This window comes from Pygoscelis adeliae, unplaced genomic scaffold (genome assembly GCF_000699105.1).
Source record: "Pygoscelis adeliae isolate BGI_AS28 unplaced genomic scaffold, ASM69910v1 Scaffold93, whole genome shotgun sequence".
Classification (NCBI taxonomy): domain Eukaryota; kingdom Metazoa; phylum Chordata; class Aves; order Sphenisciformes; family Spheniscidae; genus Pygoscelis; species Pygoscelis adeliae.
This window is the reverse complement of record NW_008824469.1, coordinates 707,236-732,308: the sequence shown is the minus strand read 5'-3', so window position 1 is coordinate 732,308 and position 25,073 is coordinate 707,236. Positions and strand designations below refer to the sequence as shown.

The window sequence follows — 25,073 nt, the reverse complement described above, 5'->3', positions numbered from 1 at the left end:
TCTTTTTCTCTTTCATCTTATTTTTTTTTAATTTTTAATTTTTTTCCCCCTCCTGCCTCCTTCGGGAAGAGTGAGGCGCTGAGGTGGGCTCGGGGGCTCCTCTCTGTTGCGGGAGGGGGTCTATGGTGATAGCACGGGGGGGGTGGGGGAGAGAGCGAGAGGCTGAGGAGGGGGCTCGCCGCTGCTGAGGAGGAGGAAGAGGCGAGGCACCATTTGCTGCTCCCTGCCCCAGCCATGGAGAACGCGCACACAAAGACTGTGGAGGAAGTTTTGGCTTATTTCGGCGTCAACGAAAGCACCGGGCTCAGCTTGGAGCAAGTCAAGAAGCTGAAGGAGAAATGGGGCTCCAACGGTAGGTTGAACCGGCCCCGCGCCGCCCGCCACCCTCTGCCGCGGGGATGCTGTCGCGGGCACTCGTCGTCTTTCCCCCCTCTGCTCCCTCTTCCACCCCTTTCTCTTTTTCGCTCATCCTTTTCGGGGCCCTGTTTCAAGGCCTATGGTGTGTGTATTTGCAAAGCCGGCATCTCTTACAGGACCCGGAATAGGAGTGAGGGAGAGAAGATGGCTGACTTGAACTCCACCTCGTGGGTTTCTTTCATACCCCAAGCTCACGGGGCTGCTTTGGGAAAGGGGATGTCACCTCCGTTTCCTTTCACCTTAACGGTGGGAAATCTTCTTCCATTCTGAAATGAAGCGCTGTGGGGTTTGGTGGTGGTTTTTTTTGTCCGTCTTGACCTTCATTTTTCCCTGCTTTTCAGTGCCTTTCTGTCCCTTATTTTACAGTCTTCTCTCGAGTCAGGGCACAGAATTCAGCCGATGAAGTGTTTCTTTTTTTTAATCCTTATTGCTTGGCCTTCCTAGTCCCTTTTGAACTCCCGTGTCGTTGTGTAAAAATGAAAAGTTATGAGAAGATTATACGATGGGGTTTTTTTTAGCTGTAACACTGCTTTTGTCTCTTGAATTACTAACTCTAGTTGCGGGGAAATAAGAGGGACAGGAGAAATAAGAAAACATCCTTAAAATGGAGAAGAGAATTTGAAACGTTTTGAACCGTTTGGTGGTTTGGTTTTTTAAGTGAATGTTGAGAAAAACCTTTGTCGGAAAGCGTTTGAAAAGCATTTTGAGCCTTTGACCCTTTGTGTGCAGCAACAGCAGAAGTCCCACAGCTGTCTGGAGTGATGACTTGGCTGAATTACAACCCTTAGCACATTCCTGTATGTGTCTTAAAATGCAAAACTATCGGGCCTATTCAGATGCTCTAATGAAAAGAGCCACCTTAATGGGGCTTTCAGTATGTCTGTCAAATCCAACCCAGTTGAGTAGGCAATTCAGGAGCAAGATCTGGTGGATGCCTTATAATGCTCTAATGTGTTTCTTCGATGATTTCTTTTCTTTGACATGCTTCCTGGAAAAATCTTCCACTGACAGAGTTACCGGCTGAGGAAGGTAAGCATGTTCATGAAATCGGCTAATTCTTGTTGATAATTCATCTTTTTTTTTTTTAACGCGCATAACTAAATGGCTTTGTTACATATTGCAGGAAAAACCTTACTCGAGCTTGTGATTGAACAATTTGAAGACTTACTAGTTAGAATTTTGTTGCTGGCAGCTTGCATATCTTTTGTAAGTATGAATGTTTTTTTTATCTCATAGGCTTCTGTATTGCAGAATGACGTTTCCAATGTATAGGAACTGTACATACTGACATTACTCTCTTTCTCAAAAGGTAGAAGTATAAGATGTGAAGTAAATTGCTATCTCTTCAGTTAGTTGCCTTGTGAAGAGGTTTCTGTATGCTAGAAAACAAAATTTCAGGGAATCTTTCATTGCATGAGTCATAAGTACGTAACCACACTAGACAGGTATTTTAAAAAGTGCTTCTCATTCAAGCGACTTTGCTTATTTGAGGTGGGATTTCCCAATGCTTTTGTTGGCTTCGAAAACTAACCTTGAGTAAGTAAGTGTTTAACTGGACATTCTTCTTGCCTTTGGGTTAATCGTTATCAAGCTCAATGTATAATCATTGGAAGACATTTTTGGATGCAATGCAGACTGTAAATAGAATTTACATGGCGAATATTCCAGTTGCCTTCCCTTCCTGATAATAGCAAGGTGACAGTTGTTGCTTTTGACAGTGACAAGAATGATGACGGCTGTGATGGCACCATTGTTGACCAAATTTGGTAACTGACCTTTGGGTAGTCTAGTCATTAAATGGACATCTTGCTTTGCATACAGGATTAAAACAACAAGAAAACTTTTAACTTAATTTTTTTTTTTTTTTTAAAAAGCATGTTTAGGCAATCTTTTTACATAATGTGTAAAGGGGCATGTGTTTGCTGGAAAACTGAGGAAAGGCTAAGTATAGAAGGAAGATGAAGGCTGTATGTCTTGGGGAGCTGGACAACAGAAGCAAAAGTGTGCAGAATATTAAATTGTTAAGGTAGGAGTAAAAGTTTATAGTAGACTTTGCCCTGGAGTTGTAATTAACTACTTAAAAAAAAAAATGCTGTAGCTCTTGAGGGGGAGTGGAAATTGTGGTGACTCTTCAGCTAAGGGCAAGCTAATTAGGATGGGCAGAGGAGAATGTGCTCTGAAGCTGTTCTGCTTGATGGAGGAAGGGTTGCCCTGTTGTGGTTGCTGCAGTATGTACTGTGTCGCTGATCATTAAGCTATCCCCACACAGACACCTTTCAAAGTGCTTTGGGTTTTGGTATGCATATATACCAGTTGAGCAATGATCGGTGGCGTGGATCTTGACCATGGAGACAAACATGCCTTACTCAGTCTTCTGTTTCCTTGGGAGGGAATCAGGCTGGCTATAAAAAATCGAATAAACACGTCATTCAAAAGCTTTTTTCTTTCCCATTTTCCCATTCCAGAGGGTGAGACGGGGATGTATTTTTGTTTCTGAAAAGTCAGGAATGTTTCTCTCATATCATGAGATAAATGACAGTACAGAAGTTTGTTAGCCTTTCATGCCAAGATACACTATTTGTTTTTATTATAACCAAGTAAGTGAAAAATCAAATTTGCCAAACTTGAAGCTTTCATTGCTGAATCTGAGTAAGTATGATACCAGACTGACAGAGGTCATGTAACGTACACTGCCAAGCCCTCTTTGAAAACTTGATTAGTAACTGGATTCAGTTGCTTTTTTCAGTATGCTTAATTCTCCTATCTAATTAAGAGGAGACTGTAGTCTAACAGAGTGTGGGATAGATCTGGGTTCTCTGCTTCTGTGCAACTGGCATGGTATATGACCTTGGGCTACTGCTCTGCCTTTTCTGTCTCCTATTTAAAAGTTACGGATACCCACTATAAATTGGTGTTAGTAATAAAGATTTTCTCTTTTTGGTGAAACGTAAAAGAAAAAACTAGATCCGTTATTTTGGTACTTTAAAAGTACTTCCCCTTTGTGTTTGTTTCTGACTTTTTCCCTGTTCAGAAGGTGATCATCTGTTGTCTGTTTTTCTTAGGTTTTAACTCTTTTTCTTGATGAAAGCATATTAGAGACTTTTGTAGTCGCTGTAAAGAACTGTTGAGTATGTTGATATAAAGACTGTATTGCTGCAAAAATTGGATGTAACTAACACCACCTAAATTCTGGTGTTCCTGAAAATGTTTGAATAGAGTACATAGCTGTGTTAGGCTTGTGGACAGTAATTGTTCCATGAAAACAGTTCAAAATACTACATTAAAAACTGGAATTATACATAATGCTGAGATTACAAATTATGCTAAGTCATTCTTCCGATAGAACAACTTAATGCTAGAGCTTAACTTCAGTGTGTGTGTTGTGCTATCTTTTACAAGCCTTAGAAATGCGGTTTTTCCATTCGTACTGTTGCAAGGCGTGCAAAACTCCCGGTACCTTAGAGATCTTGAAATGGATAATTAGACTTAAAATGGAGTCAGTTAAATTTGCGTTGATTTTGTATGTTGAGTAATACTGTTGAGAGCTGCTCTTTAATGAGTCAAGACTTCTGGCTTCCTTGGGGGCAGTGTCAGATCCTACGGAATCATACTGTGGAACTTAGTGAAGTGCTGATTCTCACTTTAATGACTGCTTTTTACGATGATTTATTGTTTGATAGACTGTGAACTGTAGCACTTGAGTAGACAGTAGGACATTGTATAGCGTACCAACAGAAGTAAGGTTGGATAACGGCTCCTGTTTGAAATAACTTTCAGCTGAGGACTTCTAGGCCTGGTGTATGTCCAAAAGGGAATTTTCATAAAGATGTTTAAATAAGTAGTTTCCTTTGAATGACAAGGGATAGGAAAAGGTGGCTTACCCAACGACTTAAGAACAAATGATGCCAAAAGCCCCCGGGTCTTTAACTTAGTAGTGGGGGGGCTGGGTGTTGGAATTGGGTGTGAATATATAACACTGACTTAATTTTTAAGAATGGTGGTTTGGTTTTTTTAGTATGTCACTGAAAACTTACTCTAATTAGAATTTGGTTTTCCTGACTATCAAATGGAATATGTACTTTGTGCTAGTGGCAGCAGATTCAGGTGTGCTTTCAGGAAAGACATAGGTGCTGTTAGGGCAGCGAATGTAGCAGTGTTCTTTACCAGCTGTACATCGTCAATTTAAAAACATGTTGAAGATTCAGGTATGAGAGAGAGGATCTCGAGGTATATAGATCATTGTTTTGTGTCGTGGAAGCTTTTCTGGTAATTGTGTTGTGATCATAAATCATACTAGATTCTTACTATTATGACTGACTGCGCAGAAACAGCCATCTTTAACATTGAGATCTGCATTAGTTTTTTGTGCAGAAACATCCCCTCTTACCTATACTATAAACTTCGGTGTTCAAAGTGCCTTTTGTGTCGTCTACTCCCACACCCCCTGTCAGGTATGTGTCAGTAAAATAAATCAAGACTAACAGCTGAATCTGTGTCACCCTGGCTGATGGTAGGGGTCATATGCTGCCTGTTTGTTGGCTGGTAGATACTATGTCTTATGTTCCAAGTCAGAACTGCTGTTACAGATGTGCCTAGTTAGTAACAGCTTAAATTCTTACACTGTTGTTTCTTCAGTATTTTTATTGGCCTTAAGTATGGCTTTTGAAGAGAAACAATATAAATAATTTCTGATGGTGAGTAAATGGATCTGCGCATAGACTTGGACCTTGTCTTGGTGTTGTGTTGAATCTATGAAGCCTATGCAGAAATAAACCTGTAGAGTGTATCTCAGCAGTTCCTGGGCCTTCATAGCTTGCAAGTAAGAGGATGTTTAATTTTCCGTGAACTATGGCTTTTAATTCTTGCTACTTCTGGAGCATGTACTCAAATCTACAGTATTTACATAAAAGAACAGCTTTCTTTGCTGTGTAAATGATTGGCAAGTTGCAAGATGTTACCTGTGTATCTGATGCAGACTAATTCTTTAGTAAAGTATATATGTGTTAAACAGTGATGTATGCTTAACCATGCAGTCTTATCTTTGCATCACGCTTACAGTGAATTTTCTTCTACAAGATCCAGCGTAGACTATAAACTCTACCAAAAACTTAAGTATTAAAAAGATAGTTAAATACAGCATCCTAAGAGCATTCCTCTTTTTTTTTTTCCCTCAATTATTTCTTTGATTCCTAAGCTGACTTAGAAGTGAATGTTCTGGGAATGTTTTATACTAGTGGATATCCATGTTTAGATTAAAACAGTGTATTGTTGTTTAGTCCAGAGATTATTATAGCCTGTAAATTAGCATGACTACAGTCTAATCTGTGTTAAAAGGTGAGCAGAGCTACTCTTGGAGTAAGATGTGCCAGTAAAAATGTTGCAGGCTTTGCCCTGAAATCACCCCAAAAGCTACCTGTTAAGGTCAGTAGCAGTGAGTATGTGGCACAAGATAAGGATTGCTGTAGTACATTACACTGGCATGCTTTTAGCTAAACTCAGATGACTCAATAGCACCCGAGATACCAACTGATGGTTAGGGGTGAATAAACTGTGAGAAGCAATTGTGATTCCATTTTACTTGGAATTAAAGTGGAAATTAAACTGTGGGTGCTATGTATCTTTATTTTTTTTTTTCCTTACTACTACACTAATCACAGGAATGTGTTTTATTTTCAGAAATATGGAGTAGCATATCTGATGGGTCCTTAAAATCTGCTAACCCAGTAAAATTCTTAATTTTGTACTTATATTAGTGGTCAAGATCCCTTTTTTCCCCCTCCCGCGCGCTCCTGCCCCCCTCCCCGCCCTGGTAGCAAGTGAAAAAAAACCTCCACTGAATAATGGAACTAAAATTGGGAGGTTTTTCTTTAGTATTTCCTGGTGTTTGGTATAACTGACACAGAACAAGTATCAGGACCACTAAAATAGTTTGCATCTGCTTAATTTTAAGATAATTTGTATTGAAAAGAAAAATCACTAAAAGAGGATTTTCTGAGCAGTAGTTAGTACTCTGTCCAAAATACACTAAATCTTAATTCACAGTGTGCTGTGAGAAGAAAGCTCTCTTAAAAGCAGTCCATAGTTTTACATGACCTGCTTTAATTAGTCCAGGGCTGCGTTTTGCTAGAATGAGGTCTTATTCTCCCAGCTTGCTTCTAAGTTTCCATTGTCAAAATGAAAAACAAACAAAAAACCTTGTTAGGTTGCTGACAACAAACTGTTTGCTTTTCCTCTGTGAATGGTAAGCAGGTACAACCTGCTGGGCAACAGAATTCTATCTTGAAATGTCCATTCTTTACTCTAATTCTGTTTTTGTTTCTTAATGATAAATAGTCAGCTGAGGCAACTTGCCTCCATAACTTACCTTACAATACAGAGATACTTAACTTGTAGAAACGCAAAAAACTGGAAGGACACTTCTGTTCTTGCAGCTGTTTTCATCAGTAGTCACTTCATTGCTGGCTGACTTCTGTGTTGTACATCTGCCCCCTTTTTACAAATAACCACGAAAACTAAGTGCTATTTGCCTGTCATTGTGTATTTTTTGGCTTAGTGTCCTGCAGGTCCACCCCATTTGGCTTTGATTAAAATAGGCTTCCGCAAACCATAGCTCTAGCAGCCCTAAAGCAAATATGCTGAATGAAAGTTGTCCTTTAAGCTGCTTACGTCAGCTGTTGATATGGGACTTTTACGTCTTGCTATTAATTTCCCTTGTATTTTCAGACTTGCCTTTCTCTTGAGCAATTATCTTACTCTTTTTTTCCTACTCTTTTAAGCTTCTTAAATACATGGTAACTCTACTTCTTGACCATACTGCCTGAACAGTACGTTGGGGATCAATGACCTGGAAATTAAGCTGTTCTACATGCGAGTCCTAAAGTGATTAGGGCTGAAGTATGGTGGGGCCCTTCTGAGTAGTAGTCAAATAAAAGATCTCTCATTGTAAACCTCTCCAGGGTCTTAAAAGTATGCTAGTGGAAACTTTCTGACAAGGACTCAGTGCCTTGGGCAAGAATTGGCTAGTCTCTACCAGGCTTCAGCATATGATCTGTTGTTACTAAAAAAGCCTAGTTAATACTTGTATTCCTTGTTCTACTTTCTCTTTGGTTTTTACTGTGGTTTTGTTTTTACTTCAGGCTACTATCAAATAATAAACCTGATCTGTTACAGCAACGTGTTGTGTATCACAAGTGTCCTAAATGGAGTGTTAATATAGCTGTTGTCTGCTATAACAAAACCAAGAACTCACAATGTATTCTGTTATTTATATGTCTGTTTACTAAAACATTCTAGAACTAAGCTTAGCTTGTTCCACTGTTAGTAACTGTGCGGAAACTTTTTTGGGGAGAAATGTGTGTTGCTGGCTTCCAGGATTAGCTAGATATTTCATTTTAATCTGGTCACAGATTGATAATTTTGCCAAAAAAACCAACAGTGAAGATCTAAACCACCAGATCTGTACTGTCAGGATCTCTAATCTAAGTTCACCTGCTTTTTTTGAAATAATGGCTTATTAAAAGAAAAGATCCCTTGAAAACTTAATTTTGGTTCTCCTTGACATACTTGGATCTTGCTGTCCTTGTAGCTACTTTCCTTACCTCTTAAAGCTGCAGGCTTTCTCAATGTTATTTTATAACACGTGGTCTTCAATCTGAAAAGATTATGGTTTAGCATTGTGTAAAGCAAGTGTTTTATTCTAGTTAACCTTGCAGGTGCCTGCTTTGTTCAGTACGTCACAAAATGATTGAATTTACTTGTTTTGTTGGAAGCAAAATGGGCTCTACAGAATTCCCATAAAGAAAGGGAGGGAAGAAACAAATACTAAGCAGCTTTTCTGATGGCAGCGTGTGACCTTGTATAGGCTAAGAAACCTGGAAATGTACCATTAGCCATTTCTGTAGCTCCACTGGAGGCAGCAGTGCTGGTGCAGAGTAAAAGCTGTCCATGATGCAAGGGGTAATGTGTGGAGTGAAGGCTACAATGTCGACTGTATGACTGGTCATATGGCAGAAGTTTTTACTGGGGATTGGAGATTAGTGGTGTGGGAGGAGGGAAGAAATACCGAGATGTAGAGAGCGTAAGAGCTCCTAACTAAATTTCTTCTCCAGAGGGATTACACAGACCCTCAAAATGTTGTGTTGCCAGCTGGAATGTTCCAGTCTTATTAATCATAACCTGGATCTTACAAGTTTATCCTTTTGTAATAAAATTTGTTGTTGCATTGAATTTGCTTGACAGTCTGTTTTCTGCTTGAGACTTTCATGCTGCTGCTCCTTCCTTTTAACATCCTGGAGTGTTTAACAATTGAGCAATAGCTCTGAGCAGCATGTTGGTGGAATTATGGCGCTTGCTTTAGTAACGGTTTGCTCGCTGCAGTGTGATTCAGAGTGCTGTTGCCTGACTACCAGCCCTAATTATCTCAACACGTTGTTCCTATTTACTGTCACTTTCCAGGCTTCCTGTTGCTCAACATGTTGACGAAAAAGCTCTTCCTCTCTGGTCATGTTAGCTTGACTTTTCTTCAGTAACTACAGAACTCTGCAGAGGCCCCAGCGTTACCCATTCAAGTCAAGTGAATGGCAGAAGCCTAAAACTAGAGTGTAATTCTAAAGCAAATGAATTAAAATTTATGTGGAGTCTTTTGTGCAAGTCCTCAAATTGCTTTACTTTTAAAAATCCAGTTTTAATTTGAGTTTTATCAGCTACTTAGCTCAGAATTCAACTTCAGATGTAACTATACAATTCACTGAAATGCTTCAGTAAGACACTACTTGTATTTAAATAAATAGATGCTTGTTTTCATATCTACTTACCAAAAATTTGTAAGCTGTTTTCACTTGTGTGTCTAAGTTATTGGTAAAGAACAATTAACTTGGTTAAAATTCAGGTTCTGGCAAAGTTTTAGTGTTCTAAGTCAACTTAATCGGTCTGCATCCTGTTTAGACAGTAATGAAAAATTTTTTTGAGACTTCTCACTGCCGTAGCTGTTGTCACAACTTCTGCTTTCATTTGTGAAGCAAAAGTAGCAATGTTTCCCAAATAAATAGCTTGCTCCTTTAAAAGAAGAGCAGCCTTGGAAATGAACTTTGTACTGCTTCAGTAAAGATTTTTTCTTTTTTTCCATTGCACATTGCCAACTCATTCATGAACTACAAAACTACACCTTGGAAGATTGAGGGGTTTCAAAAATTGCGCATGTCTAAGCAGTTGAACCTCAAGCTGAAATTTACTGGGTCTTAAGTTTGCAAAGTGTCTGTGTAAATCAGTAGTTTAAGTCACTGTGTTTCTCTTACAGGTCCTGGCCTGGTTTGAAGAAGGTGAAGAAACAATTACAGCGTTTGTAGAGCCTTTTGTAATCTTACTTATATTAGTAGCCAATGCAATTGTGGGAGTGTGGCAGGTACGCGGATATTTTTACAACATCAAATCACAAATGTTTTGAGTTTAAGAGGAAAGATTGTACGGTGTACTGTGAGGTGCTTCATACAATGCAAGTTAATATGTGTTGCTAACTTTAGATTCCCAAGAGTCAACATACCATAAAACTTCTGGACGGAAAGTGATGACTTAGAGGTAAAATGAAAGCTTCAGAAGTATTGCCAAAAAGGCAAACTGCCCATCAGTGTGTTTGGCCACACACTGGTGAACACGTGAACTGGGCAGTCCAGGATGAAGGCCTGAATTCAGGAAATAAATCAAATCTTGCAAAGTTAAGAAACAATCAATTGTATTGGCTTGTAAAAAAAAAAAAAGGGGTTTTGTCCCAACTAAGGAACAAAGGATGGAACACTTGTAATCTAGTTTCTTGTCTGTTCCCTCTTGAGACAAATGCTATGTTTTAGTACATTTATTAATACATTTAATACAGTATTAATTCTTTCTATTCAATTACTATAGTACCTATTAAGTGTGCATCCAAAGAGTGCATGTCTGTCAAAAGGCAGAAATTCCTTCTGAAAACAACATCTAAATACCATGAAATTTTTCCTACATTATCAGCGATGAGATTAATTAGATGGTTTTTCATAAATCATATTGGCAGTAACATATTCTAACACTTCTTGAGATGCCAAAACAACATTGTTCATATAACTTTAGTTTACTAATTTGATCACTTCAGACAGAGCATGTTTATTAGGATTGTTTTTCTGCAGATAAAAAATATTCTGGGATTTTTAGGGTAACCTAAGTTCTTTGTAAGGTTAGGTTTTTTGGTTGGTTTTTTTTAAGGGGTGGCGTTAATGTGACATAGTTACTTGCTATTTTAGCAAGTTAGGTTTCATGCTTTTAAAAAAGAAAAAAAAACCCAAAACTGTACAAAATAACAACAAAAATTAGGAGGAGCCCTATTAACAGGTTAAAACATGTTAGAGAGGAGCCTACACACTGGAAGCCACCAGAAGTGGCATTGAGTGGCATTGCTGCACATTCTTGTGCTCTGCTTTGTGCTAGCACAAGTAAGCTGGTTGAAGACTAATCCTCGAAAAATTCAATTTTTAGCAGTATCCAGCTTGCTGTGCAACTGCTAGAGCTGGTATGGAGGGAAGAAGTAATGTTGATCAAAGGATTTGATCACTCACATTTAATCACGCATTGTCCCCCTTAAGTGTCATTTTCTATTCAAATCGTCATAAAGCAGTTGTGCAAGAATTAATTTTCAACTTGAAACTGAGTTAGAATTCTGCATGTAGTAATAGTAAGTGTGGAATGTAAAGCTATCCATGTAGTTTGGGGGTTTTCTTGTGTAGTTGTATACCCTGTTGTAGAAAATAACCAATTTTTTTCAGACATGATAGTGTGCGAAGAATACGTATATATCTCTCTACGTGCAGTGAACTCAATTGTGAAACAGAATTGCTGTACAGATTAAATGAGTCATTCCCTTGTTTTAATGGGCGTGGAAAATAAGTCACAGTACATAATCTCCACCCATAAATGTATCTGTTTCTACAGGTACTAGATGTGAGCAACTGAGTCATTGCCTTAGCTCTGCCCTCCTCAACCTTTCCTTTCATGTGCCCTTTTCCCAAAGTGCCATCTGCTAGTACTTCAGTAGTTGGCAAGATAGTCGTAACTACCATAACTTCAAGCAAACTGGGAATAAAAAGATAGAGCCTAACACACTGAGCTGGCTGTCCTAGCTGAATCTTATTTAATTCTTTCTTATTTCTCCTTTTTGAAGGAGTTCTGTTTAACTAGCCTTCCATTTGTGGGACTTTTTTTTGTACCTTTAAGGTTTTGCCTAATGCTAACTCTTAGTAAATCTACAGGAAAGCAATATCAGCATTATTGTGCTGAGGAGCAGAATTAATTTACCTGGTGGAATATGAAGCTAGTATTAATTAGAGCTTTATAGGTCTGCGCTGGTATCTCTGCGCTGCCTGGCGCTGAGCTGTGCCATGTAAAACATTAGTCCTTCAAGGTAGTTTTGGTAATGCTAGTTTTCAGCTGCACTGTTATGTTGAAGTACATAGTACCTCAGCCTTTGAATTTCTGAAGATTAGGTTTCTGCTTTGACACGTGCAGCAGAAGTTTTTATTATCTGGAAAGGCTGGTATATATTTGAAGCAGAGGCATTCTGAAAACTGTGCACCCTTACCATTATCTATAGTCATCAGGACTATATGATGTTTGTACTTGTCAATAGGCTGGAAAATAAGTTACTTTTCAAAGAGCTAGAGAAGGAGTACTGATAAGCTGTTGGTTTTCTAGGTTGTCCTTTATCTAGGTAGCATCACGATGTTGATATCAATCTCTGGTAGTGGTTAGCTGAGAGAACTGCACTTGAGATAGGAAAGCTATTGTTAGTGGAAATAAAAAGGTCGTGTGGGGATTCATCTAAGTTGGTAAACTGTTAAGAGACTCTGGGGAAGTTTCTAGTCTGTATGCTTTAATTTCACTTTAGTGAGACCTGATTTGTTGAAACAAAGTTGATAATATGCTGTTTGAGCTTTGTCTTAACTTGACCCTTGATTTCCATCAGTAAGTGAAATTTAGTAGTGCTAGTCCACTCCAGTTTGAGTCTAAGCTGCTCCAGCTGATAAGGTACAGCTGAGACAAGACTGTATCCATGAATCTTAATTCTGCTTGGTGCTTTTTTTATGTCAAAAGCATCCGTATGTTACATAGAACACTTTGTGTGGCCTCCCTGTAACAGGACACAGTGGATATTCTTGATGGGAAATGCTGCAGGGTTTGAATAAACAACTTCTAGGTTCTAAATGCCCACTAATATCTGAATTATGTTGTAATGACTTCTAGTCAGCAACCTCATAAGGGGAGGGGTCACATAATTTTCTGTATTAATAAATGTAGCTGAGCGGAGTCAGTAGTATTCATATGATAATGCATTTGAAAAATCAGATCTGACACATGTATTTTTCCTTGAGGGCTTTTAAAATCACACATTTTTGCTGTCTTTTAGGAAAGAAATGCTGAAAATGCTATTGAAGCTCTTAAAGAATATGAACCAGAAATGGGCAAAGTATATCGACAAGACCGAAAAAGTGTACAGAGGATTAAAGCAAGAGATATTGTCCCAGGTGATATTGTAGAAGTGGCAGGTAAGACTAATTTATGTAGTACATACATGTATTAGCATATTATTGTAAAATTGTTGTGGGGGCCTTGTCTTAATGATTTGAGGCCCTGGGGGGAGTTTTCAAAGATGCCGAAGTATATATGCTTCACTTACGACCGATCTTGCTTCTGTTCATCTGTAATTACCTTAAATGTGCATTTGCACTGAGGGGGTTGTTTTTCAAATTGCCACTTAGTTTAATCGGTAGGTCTAAAAGCAAAGCATCTTAATTGGAGTACAGGTTTTAATGCTTGTCACGACTCTAAAATTTTATTTTCTGAAGTCTCGTTTCAGAGTGTCTTAACTTGTCTGTTTTCTATCACAAAATACTCTCTTCCTTGCTTTTAAGTGTGTTCAGTTTCCTTAGGTTCTGGAATGCAGAGATTTTTTTTTTTTGATGCTCTGTTCTTTATCTGAAGACAGGTAACTTCATCTGAAGGTTTTTTCCCAACTCTTAACACTTGTAGTAGCAGTGCCTTTCAACTTCTCTTTACAAATGTCTTCATCTGTCCTCTCAGCTAGTATGACTGGCATGTGACATCACTTTCTCATCTTTCATAATTCTTTATTGCTTCTTTTGCCTATTGCTGCATAGGAGACCACAAATAGATAACCATACAAAGCAGAGCTTCCTATTTCTCCAGTGTAAGCATTTTGAAGTACCAGTCTTCAAAGATGAGACTTTTGCATCAAGCTTTCTAATAACTTAGGTTTGCCCTAAAAGGTGTATCTTTATTTGGAAGGAGTGCAAAAATAAAGTATCGTATACTTAAAGCTAAAACGTCTTCATTTTGGTGATAATGCCATACCAATAACTTTTTCTCTAAACTGGACTTGTCAGTGACTTTAATGTTCCCTATTCCTTCCCGGATAAAACTAGGTGGTTCTTGTTAAGTGTTGGAGTGATTGCATACTCATATTTTGTAGGTCATTATCAACTGTTAACTGAGTGATTGTTCCTTTGGGAACAATTTAGGGTGTACATCAAACTTCCTTTCCACTAGTGTCACTTTGCTTTTAGAGGTGGTAGCTGTCTCAAGAGGAGATAAATATATACCCTTAAACTTGACTATCCTATTTTAATTAGCAGGCAGAGAGGGTATGCACTCAAAATGAAGTTGGTGTTGGCTGTCTGCCCAGCTTTCATTCCTTGAGAAACTTTAGCATTTGCTGAGCCCTGTCTTGAGCCTCTGTTTTTTGTGCATGGGATGATTCAGCTACAGCAGCCCTGGCTAGAGTAACTCAGAGTGTGAATCTCATGAAGGCTGAAGCCTTTCCTCTTAGCATCTGTTGGTGAAGAACAAGTACAAATACAAAGTGCTGATAGCAGAAATAGAGTGAATTATGATACCTTGTCACTTACTGTGCTGTTTTGACTCACCATTACTGCACTGTGCAGTCAAATCTGAGTTCTGCAATGAGATTTTGTTTAAGCAGCTGAGGTTTTCTGCATCCTTTTGAGGCAAACAGAACTGTATCAATTACAATTCTGCAGTAGATGTCTAGTCCAAATCTTTATCCTGTTTTTAAATGTCAGCAGTGGAATGGTAGTTTTGGAAGCAGTTTATATCATGGGAATATATTGGGGCTGTGTTTTTTGGTACTTTAAAGCAGTATTGGTAGAATTGCAAGTCAATGACTGTTTTGTACTGGTTTGGGGTATCTCACTAAGGAAAAATGCTGCTCTGCCGGGTGTCTAGAGCACAGAAAATTTTCTGCTTGATTCTTTGCTATTTCGGAAGAGGTAGAGATTGCATTTTCATCTTACAGGAGAAGACAAAGCTAACTTGTATGTGAAACACCTGGGGGATGTGTGGGCTTTTACTTACCTTGCTGTATATGTCAGTATCAATAAAACCAATTACTCGTGCCATCTCTTTAAAAGGCCTACGTCTGAAGGAGAGAAATGAATTGGAAATAAATCGCTGACTAGCATACTTATAACACTAGGCTGTCTTTAACAAACATAGTATACTATTTTTCATAGGGTTACTGTTGCATTGTTTTAAAATCTGCTTGTAGAACAGTGTCTGATACTCCAACATGTGTAGAACTGATTTTTATTTTTTTTTAAAAAGACAAACTTGAAAACTAGTATGCTCATGTAGAGAAACAAAAATTATCCAACTTTTATGGCTGTCCTTTAAGATAGGTGGTCTAGTGTGTTGACTGGCTGTAGAAGCTCATGCTGGTTAAAATACTCATTTAAACTGGTGGGTCCAGTTTAAAATACTCATTTAAACAGTCCCAAGCTAGTCTTAAGCATTCATCATGTTTTTCTTATATTGGTAAATATAATCAACTGCAGCTTCAAGTGAAAGCAACTAAGTGTAAGTCATGTGGATGTTTAATACAGAAATAAGTGCTTCAGTGTAATATGAACTCTGATACTGAAACAATAAATTCTAACTTGTAGATAGACAATAATGAAATGTTAATTGTAATCAAACTCAGAAAACCTACCAAGCAAGTAGAGAAGAGCAATACACTATGTACCAGCGTTAGTGTCAAGACCTGGAGGTGAGAGAGACTGTGTGCATGCCTGTGCCTCAAGTGTAAGAGTACTGCGATGGCCTTTGACATGGTGTTTGCAAAAAGATGACCATGTAGGGAAGTGACAGAGCACTTCATACTAGGATACATATCTGGGTATGGAATTCTAGGCAAAGTGCCAATGACATTTGTGTGTCCAGGCAAATATCCTTCAACTGAGTGGCATAAATAACCAGGTGATAGGTTTCTCCCCTATGCTGATACCTAATTTTGAACAACTTTCTACAGGTCTTCCATTACAAAATACTTGTATTTAATGCTATAATAGCTTTGTTAATTTGAAGTAGCTACATGCGGGTCTGACATGGAGGTAACTCTTCCTTGTAGGAATTGGTAGATTGGTATTGCAGTTTGGGGAAAGTGGGGGAATGTATTTGCCTCTTTACATTGCAAGAGTTCCCTGAGAATAAGTAGTATTGAACCATTTCCAAAATCATTTGGTATATTCAGTAGTTTTGAAACCATTAAAGATAACCTTGTTGGCTTAGCGTAACCCAAAGACGGTGCAATAATGGTTTATGTTAGTATTTTTCATTCTGGCTCCTTAGGCTATTTGTAGAGTTTGACTGCGTTCGTTATATAGACTATTCAGTCTGCCTCGTGGCCTTCTAAAGTAAAGCTCCTGAAAGATATTTTCTTCAATTGATCTGTCAACAGAGGAATCGGATGCTGGTTTATTTGACTTGAAGTAATAGGAAGAAACTGCAGGTCTGCATTGTCACCTTGCTGTAAATATGGAGTAACCTGAATTAGATTATCCCTCAAGTGGTAGATAACATACTGTCTTACATGTCTCTTGGGGGTCAGTGTGCATATAGATACTGCAGAACACTTGATGAGCAATTACTGGTCCTTATGCCTAGTAGCTAACAAATCCAACATAAATGCTACACTAAAATTTTGCAGGTGTACTAGCAGACATTGTAGTCCATGTTTGCTCAGAGACACTGCAGACATGAATTTCTTAACTGCATATGTTAGGAAAACTTTCTTCCATGTCCACTTAAGCAGAGATGGTGGAAAAGATACGGTACAATGAACAGGAACTCTTTGGGATGAAGTTGGGGTTACAGGTTTGGGATGTAAGCTTTAAATTTGCTTGCAGACCTCTGGTGGGCATAATTCTCAGAACTGTAGTGTATAAGGGTTACTAAGCTGCACTGTTTGTTTCTTAGAATTGATGAACTGAAAAAATCCAGATGCTGTCCCCACATGGCTTTTCAGTTTGCCTGTCTTAAAATGGATTATCACGCTGCTATAAAAGCTTAAGTTTATTGGAGGATGCAGTCTAAATTTGTAACTAGTGGCTATCTTAATAGATTAAAGATGTCCTTTGTTTTAGCTGAGTTTTTTTGTTTGCCTTGGTTAAAGTAACATTTTAAAGAGAAGCTTAAAACAGCATGGCCTTAGTTTTAAGAAGTTTTGTATGAAGTTGAGTGACAAATTGGGATAAACTGGTTGCAAATAATTTATTTTTAAAGAAGCACATTTGAGAACAGAAATGAGCTTTGTTCACTTCCATTGTATTTTCCTGTCTAAAATGTTCTATTTTAGATACAGCATATCTGAGTTTCTGTAATTTAATAAACGAATGTTCATTTGTTGCAATGTGTAAGTGCCAAACTGGAGTCGTGGTAGTACCTCTTCTCCCTGAAGTGCTGAATGATGGTTCTTGTCATCCATTATTATATCTGTAAGTACTCAACAGCTTAAAAATACACGCAGAGTTCCCTGAAGCTGTTGCTTATTAGGTTAGTGTGTATTCCAGAAGACTTAGTTTTAGGTTTATACCTGGCATAAAGTGTGCAAGAACTACTTTCTGAGGCTTTTCATTCTAACTGCAGAGCACTTTAAGACTCTTCTTAAAGCATGGATGCCTTATAATTAAGGGAGGATAAATTTTGGGGTGAAGAAGATAGGGGAGGACGATTCTTCAGGTGAAGTATGTCAAACTCCATTGTGGTTATGAAGAGCTATAGGTTCTCCCTGATAGTATAAGCCACAAACATTGATGTTGCAGATCTTACTGCAAAACAACTGGGTCCTTGTGCCTATGTTACTTTTCTAATAACTAGAATTGATTTTCATACTCAGTGCTAGAGATGCAGGTTTACTTTTTTGGAAAAGTACTGAGATTGGAAAAAAAAATAATGAAAAGGATGGAGTAAGACTGAAGTCCAGAATGTTGACCTACTGTCCTAAAAGCATACTGCTGAGAGCATCTCTTGGTATGGCAAAAAGTTGACTGCAACTATTTTTTGCTTACCTAGTGCAAGTTGTCGGGTTTGGTTTTTAAAGGTTAAGCAGATATTTTGCTTTTTCCATAAAGTACTGATTTTGAACCAGAAAAAAATAGAGAAGATCAGTGGTTAATAAATACACATACTATTAGTGCATAAATCTGTGGGCTTCAGTGAGCATTTTGACTGTCGAACTCTTAACACATCAGAGGCAGTTTTGAGATAACCGGACGCAGTCCAAACTCCATTCCATACACCACTGAAGTCTGGAGTTACGTGAGGTTCAAGTCAGGGCACAGCCTAAACTTGTGTCACTTTCAACACGCATTTGAAAGCTTACCAAACACATCTCCAGTTTTTCTCCAATTCTTGTAGCATTTTCCTCCAGAGTTGCCAAACTGTTAGGTAAAAACAGTGAAACTAATTCTGTTTTAATTGTTCGAATTCAGAACATATCTGATGTTCTATACTCCGATTACAACCAATACTGCAGCAGGGTTTTATTACAAGCACAAATAGTACTGAACAAAATGCTTGAACATCAAGATAATGTTCTGTTAATACTGTATCACCCTGGCAAAGCACTTTTAAGGCTGAAGAAAATCTCCACTTGGAGTTATGCTGCACTTCCAGAATTCTTACTGTTTGTTCTTGTGTTACCCAAATGCAGCCTAACTTGGAAATAGGACTTCAGCTTTGGTGTGAAGATGTCGTCGTTCTCTACCTGATCTGGCAAAAGTTGAAGCTTAGCTTACCAGTTTGTTCTTTCTGCTACTAGGTATTTTTATAGGCTGATCACAAGAGTTTTCAATCTAGAAGACAGTGATATAAATAGATCCACTGATTAAAAGCTAAAGCTAGACAAATTCAGATTAGAAGTAAGTGCGAACTTGTAGACAGGATACCTGTCCATTGGCACATCTTATTTGATGTTCTGGTGCCCTCTTCAGAGAGAATGACACTTAGAAGTATGGTTTTTACAGAATGAGAAGAAATAAAATAGGAATAATTTAAGTCTTACGTGCTGTTTAATACAGTATGTAAATTTTTCTCAATATAAGCCTCCGTTCCAACCTTAAAATATTTTGCTCCCAGAGAGCTAAGCTTTTTCTATATTTTTGGTTTTCATTGATAAGAATGCAATATGTGTGTTTTGTCTGAAAAATTTTTGAACTTCTACCTCGTAACAGTTCTTAGGTTAGGATAATCATGCTTCTGCATACACTGCACAGTAAGCTCCATGGATTTCTTCTGTCTGTCCATAATGCAGAACGGCATATGATAGAGAAGGCTATTTCATGAACGTTGTCTAATCTGTAGCATGCATCCTAAATGCAAAGAATTAATATATTCAAATGTATTGTTCTGTCATCTTGGCAGTAAAAGCAAATGCTGTTTTACTAGTATGGTTAAAACTGAATGGACCAGTGCTATTATCTGTCTTGTTGGAAAATAAATCTCTTACTGGTTTGGAGTGGAAACTCAGACTTAAAGTATATTTCATAGTCACTTTTCTAATTTTGACAGTTTGACACCTTTGGCCTTGTATGAAAGTGTAGATGGACTCAATCTTCGTGGTTTGTAGAGCTTCTGATTTTTGGTAGCATTTTATTATACCCTGTACAGGAAGTGTTAAATGTTTAAAACCTGTTACTACGGAAGAAAAATTAAGTTTCTGATGGTCTAAGGAAATCAAACACAATAGGAAGACTAGATTGTATGCACGCAAGGGGGGAAGAGAATCTAAGCCGAGTTTGTGTTAAGGAAGTTCAATATAAAAACCAGTTGTGCTGTAACAGCTGTACTTCTCAACAGAAGCAGTCTGTTCTGCTCAGGTGTAAGTTTTAACTATTAATGTCACCTAGCAGAAACAATGCTCAGTATCTGGTTGATCAAAGTATATAGCATCCCATATGTGTTGTTTAAGCCTACTTATTTCAATTCTTAAACCTTACGGTGATACCCATACTTCATGTAGGAAGTTTCGATTGCCTCAGTTTATTAGTAAATACTCACACAATGGTGTGTCCTCTAATTTAGAGAATAAGAAACTTAATTTTGGGCAAGAGAGGGGACTTTGAAATAACTGACTCTTTAAGAGGCTAAAGATCTCATTAGGAAAAGTGGTTTAAATAACTGTACCATAATAATAAGTAATGTTGAAACAGTTAAAGCAAATAGTTGCTAACACTTAATGGTTTTTGGCAAAAGAATTAATACTTATTCCTTTTTCTTTTTGATGGTAAAAGCTCGTACATGGTGTATTTTGAATCAGAGATGTTTTAATAGCAGTGTGGTAAGTTACATCTGTTGAATATAGTATTTCTACCTTAGCCTGATTAAATTAGAGCATCTTAATAAAGCAGGAAAAAGACGGTAGTGTCTTGAAAATCAAAATACATGGCATGTTTCAACAGTGAACCTTAATCTAGTAAGACACTTAAAAGGGGGGAAATGATGCAATTTTATACTTTTTTTTTTTGTCCTGTCCATTTGATGTTTTATGGATGTTGTTTTGGGGATGTTTTTACTCACTTTCAGGAACTGTTGTTTGTGTTCCCAAATTGTTCAACCATATGTTGAAATAGTATCCCAGTTCTTCAGAACTTGCCTAAAAAAAAAAAGCTACAAAATCAGACAACAGTGGCAGAATAGTTTAGAGCTGTACTGATAATCTTTATTGCAAAAGTCCAGTTCCAACCCCAACCAGCTGATAGCAGATATAAGTCGACACTAGCTTTGGTTAATAATAAACATAAATAAGAAAGTGTTACATACATGTGGTATATGAAGAACCATTCTGACTTGTATAGGAAAAATTACTTTCATTTACTGTAATCACTTAGATGGGCTTTTTGCAAACATATCACTTTCTTTGCTAAGAAGATGGGTGTTACAAGTTCTTGTAATGCTTATATTAACATAAAAAGGAAGCAAAACTTTTCACTTTTTATAATGTACCTGTCTGTAAACCTGCTCTTAGCAAGTCTTCAGTTGTGGGAGGGATCAGAGGCAGTTAACAGGGCTGATAACGGTGTTCAAAGTACATTAAAGTAGTAGTTTTGTTTTGAGGTCTCTTGTATACCATAGTGGCTTTTTGGGGGTAAAGTTAATATTGCTTCCTGAGCCTGCCATCACCAACATTTTGATTAGAAGATCTAGAATATCGTTCGAGACTTTAGACTACAACAGAGTTGTACTTTCAAGTTCTTTGTTGATACCCAGATGTAGCTGAAAATATAACAGGGACTGAAATCCACACAGCTTTAATAGTTTATTTTCCCTCCAGCTTCATTGCTCATAGAACATGTGCCCCATCACTTCTGCCCATCTTCCTGGGCTGCTTAAATCACAGGCTGATCTAGCGTACAACAAGCTAATAGTGCGTTTTGGCTGTAGAGGTCTCTCAGTGAGTGTCTCAAGCTGTGTTCTGATAGAGTTCTGAAGATAAATGTTTGGTATCTTGGAAACTGGTAGAGTAAAAGGGATATCGGTGCTCAAATATCTAGATAATAAGTTGATCATTTCAGTCCAGGACTTGGTCACCGCCAAGTATTAAATTGGGACTAACATTGCTTAATATACTCTATATTTGAAGTCGATTCGGAGACTTGAATCATCTTCTCTTCCAAGGTAACTTTGCAAATTGAGTAGGGCGGTCTGTATGCTGGATTGTCCTTTAAAAACTTTTGTTCGTGAGGAAGCCCTTTTGTGGGGAACTGCAATCATTTCTGCAAATGCACACCTGTATTACTGGATGTGCTCTGATAAGTAGGGTTGTACTGCACTTAAAATCAAACATGGATATAAATGACTGTACATAGAGTGGAAATTGACCTATAACATTGCCACAACACTGGGAGGAGTGAGATAAAATGTGGGGAGCTTTGAACTTGAGAAGAAAGGCTAGAGTTTTAGGTATAATTGGTGGGAATCCTGGCAAGATAACATTGCTAGTTATGTATAGGTAGCTGAAGAACCCAGTATTTTCAGATACTAAATTGTCTGCATTTTCAGTGAAGGCATATGGCTTCTTTAAAATGATTGACATAAACTTTAAATTCATATCGCAACTAAATGCTGCTCCAGTTTCTGTCAAGGAGTAGAAACTGTAAATTGTCTGCTTCGGCATAGACTCACGCACAGTTAAATAAAATTATTTTTTTACCCCCTTACAGGGGCCAGGTTGTTTTTAAATAGATTCCTTTATTGTGTGCTGAAGTTCAGTATTAAAATTCTGAAATACTATTCTGTGCATGAATAAAAGGATTCTGTGAATAAAGCTGTAATGTGTTGAACCAAATCCCGTTCTCGCTCTTCCAAGAAGCAGTCAATTTTATAGTTAGAAGGGCTGTTTTAATCAGTAGTTAAGTATTTGGCTAAACTGTGCCTTAAGAACATGTATCTGGGCAGTTTTGAAAGCAGCCTACTTGATTTCTTCAGAGCTGTGGTAGAAATCAAGTTATTATTTAGGATTAAAAACTTTGGTTAAAATAATGGATGAAAACACTTCCGCAACTGACTTGTTCTTCTAGACTTAAAACTATGGGATTATGTCCATTTAGACTGTAGCAGCTCTGTACCGAGCAATGCAAATACATATTCACCTTCTAATTTCACGTATTTCAAGCCTTGGGTAATACATTTCAGTCCACAGAACCAGTACAAGTAATTGAATTTAAAAAGCCACAGAAACCCCCAATTTCTTCCCTTTGTTAAAGTATATGGGGAAAAAGCCTTCTTGTGGATGAGCGCTGCACTAGACTGCTCACTAAAAATGTCTTGTGGGTTCCTATCTATCATAGGATGATTTCCTATCTATATTCAGTTTGTTGTGCTCATGAAAGTATATTCAAGCCTATAAATGACTTAATGTCATAGCTGTTATTTTGCAAAGAGCTGCTTAAAATAGTTCTGTAACTGACCCTGATGTACGGCTTTCCTGCCTATTGGACATGCCTTGAATATTTTACTAGAGCCTTCTTCAACAGAGATTGTGAGTGAATAATGTGTCTTACCTTAAATTGTTGAGATAAACTTAGAAAGCTGCGGTATAATAATAAATTTAACACTTCAGTTCTGGTGATTCAGGCAATTGATAATGGTAGTAGTAGTTTTCATGGAAATGCTGATGCTCGAATATCAATAGTCTACTAGAGCAGGAGTCTCTCCTAGTACTTTAGATCTTGTGAACTTTGTGTTTGAGTTTGAATAACTTACAGCTGTTCAGAAGAAGTAGGTTGGAAAATTACTTGTAAACTTTGCCATATGTTCTGTCCAGTTACTTGAATGTTTTAAGATTATTTTTTTAACAGCTTCTTTTTTGTGTTACGGAGTGATTAAGTCTTCAAGAGTGTTGTCAAATGTGGTAGTGTATTTGAGTTTGCTGTAGTTTTCCAGCTGCTTTAAGTACTTTGAAAATGTTTATGCAGATTGACAGGCGTTATACCACACTGCACTGAGGTATTAGCCTGTTGTTCAGTGATATCTGAAAACCAGCTGCTATTCTATGTCTGCATATAAACCTCCTCATGACATCAGGAGAGCATATTGAATAGTTTTGCCATTTTTGGCCTAGGTCACTGTTGGTCTAATGCTATTTTCTCTTGCTGCTCAAGGGCATTGTGGCTTAAGTTAGTTTTCACATGCTATAATGAAACAAAAAGGGAATTTGTGGCTATTTATTAGATCCCTTCATATACATATGCTTACAAAAACACACTTCTAAGTCTACAAGCAAAACTACGCAATCTTTTGCTTGTTTTAATGGTTGGGGTTTCTTTGACCTTACAAAAAGTCATGTGGTGCAACTTTACTAAATGTCTGAACTAGCACTTAATTCTCCTCTTCAGCATTTTGTTCCATAGTTTTCCTGTGTTGAGTGGTTGTATGTTCTAAGGCTGTAACACCACTGCGGAGTTTTTCATGGTATTATTTGTTGATGTGCATTATTGCTGTCAGTTGCATAAGCAGTTCCTGCAGGAATTGCAGCTTGTTTTAATTTTACTGCAGGGACACAGAGTCCATCTACTGAGAAGATCAGCTCTTTTTAGCTAGTTCTTCTCTCTTCTTTGTTTCTTTGCATTGCTTTATAATAAAAAGGAAGTTGACACTTGAATGCTTGCAGTGTTAAATTACGTTAGGAATAAGTTTGATGATATGCATTCATGAGCAATATTGACATGCAGAATGTAGAACACCTCCCCATGAGAGTCAGAAACGTGACTCTCATTAATATGCTTTAGCAAGTTAATTTGCATGCAGCCATTTATTTGCAGTAGTCACAAAATGGTGGAGCTTTAGTTCTTTTCTTAAAAACTAGGAAAAGCTAGATAAGGGAAAGTAGGAAGGTGGAAGAATTAATTCTGGGATGATAGAGATGCTGGAGCTAAACTGGCCACACAGCTCTGGCAGCTGACTTCATTACTCTCTGCCATCTTTAGAAGTGTGCTGTTAACTTGTATTGTTGGCCGCCTTGGTGTCTCAAACACTTGCTAGTGGAGGTTTTTTTGTTTGTTTGTGGGTTGTTTTTTTGTTTTTTCTTCAGTGTTGTCTTCTGCAAAGTAGACATATATGTGACAAGATAAACAGTTCTGTGAAAATTGTAACTGGGATATGGATTGTGGTATATTTAATAGAGTAGCATTACTGAAAAATAAAGCTAGCGTATGATCTGAAATTGACTTCCAACTCTGAAACATCTGGCAATATTCAAAGTGTATTAAAGATTTGCAGAAGCATGTTATTCTCACAATTGGTGCCAAAGAAAAGGAAAATACAACTTCTTCTAGTTTCTAAATAAATAAATGTGGATGACATTCTGATCGTTGGAGAGCAGAAGACTGACTTTGGTCATAGAGAAAACAACCAGAAGACTTTCCAGGACAGTTGTTTGGAAAAGGAAACTTGATTCACCTTAGCTAAAGGGTTTTGGTTGTTTATAAATACGTATTCTGAAATTGATATCTTTCTCTTGAGAATGTTTTCCCTTTGCTGTCAAGTGGTAGTCATGTGATTCAAAAAACAATCCAGTGATTTACAACTTCTTTCTTTGAGGTTAGGTAGGGGTAGAGATCTTGAAGGCAAATCTAAATTGCCGAAATATATTGGATACTCAGAAAATTGGAGTATTGCAAACCACAAAAGCAGTAATAAGCTGTTAGTAATCTTAGTCATCTGAACAGTTTCTGGAAAATCATTTTCCTGGCTGATAGAGGTAATAGTACGCTTGGTTAGAAATATCTCAAATAACAAAATTCTAACTTTGTCTTTTTTATTTCTTT

The 25,073-nt window shown here is 37.7% G+C and overlaps 1 protein-coding gene across 1 annotated transcript in view; it reads left to right on the top strand.

Annotated features, from left to right (window-relative positions):
* Positions 1 to 201: 201 nt before the first annotated feature.
* The window catches only part of ATP2A2 (ATPase, Ca++ transporting, cardiac muscle, slow twitch 2), a 43,591-nt gene continuing 18,719 nt past the window's right edge, over positions 202 to 25,073 (top strand). Inside the window, exons 1-5 of the mRNA XM_009321219.1 lie at positions 202 to 352; positions 1,429 to 1,446; positions 1,541 to 1,623; positions 9,713 to 9,817; positions 12,842 to 12,980. Coding sequence (XP_009319494.1) covers positions 235 to 352; positions 1,429 to 1,446; positions 1,541 to 1,623; positions 9,713 to 9,817; positions 12,842 to 12,980 — 463 coding nt within the window. The 5' untranslated portion in view covers positions 202 to 234. The remainder of the gene's footprint in view (positions 353 to 1,428; positions 1,447 to 1,540; positions 1,624 to 9,712; positions 9,818 to 12,841; positions 12,981 to 25,073) is intronic.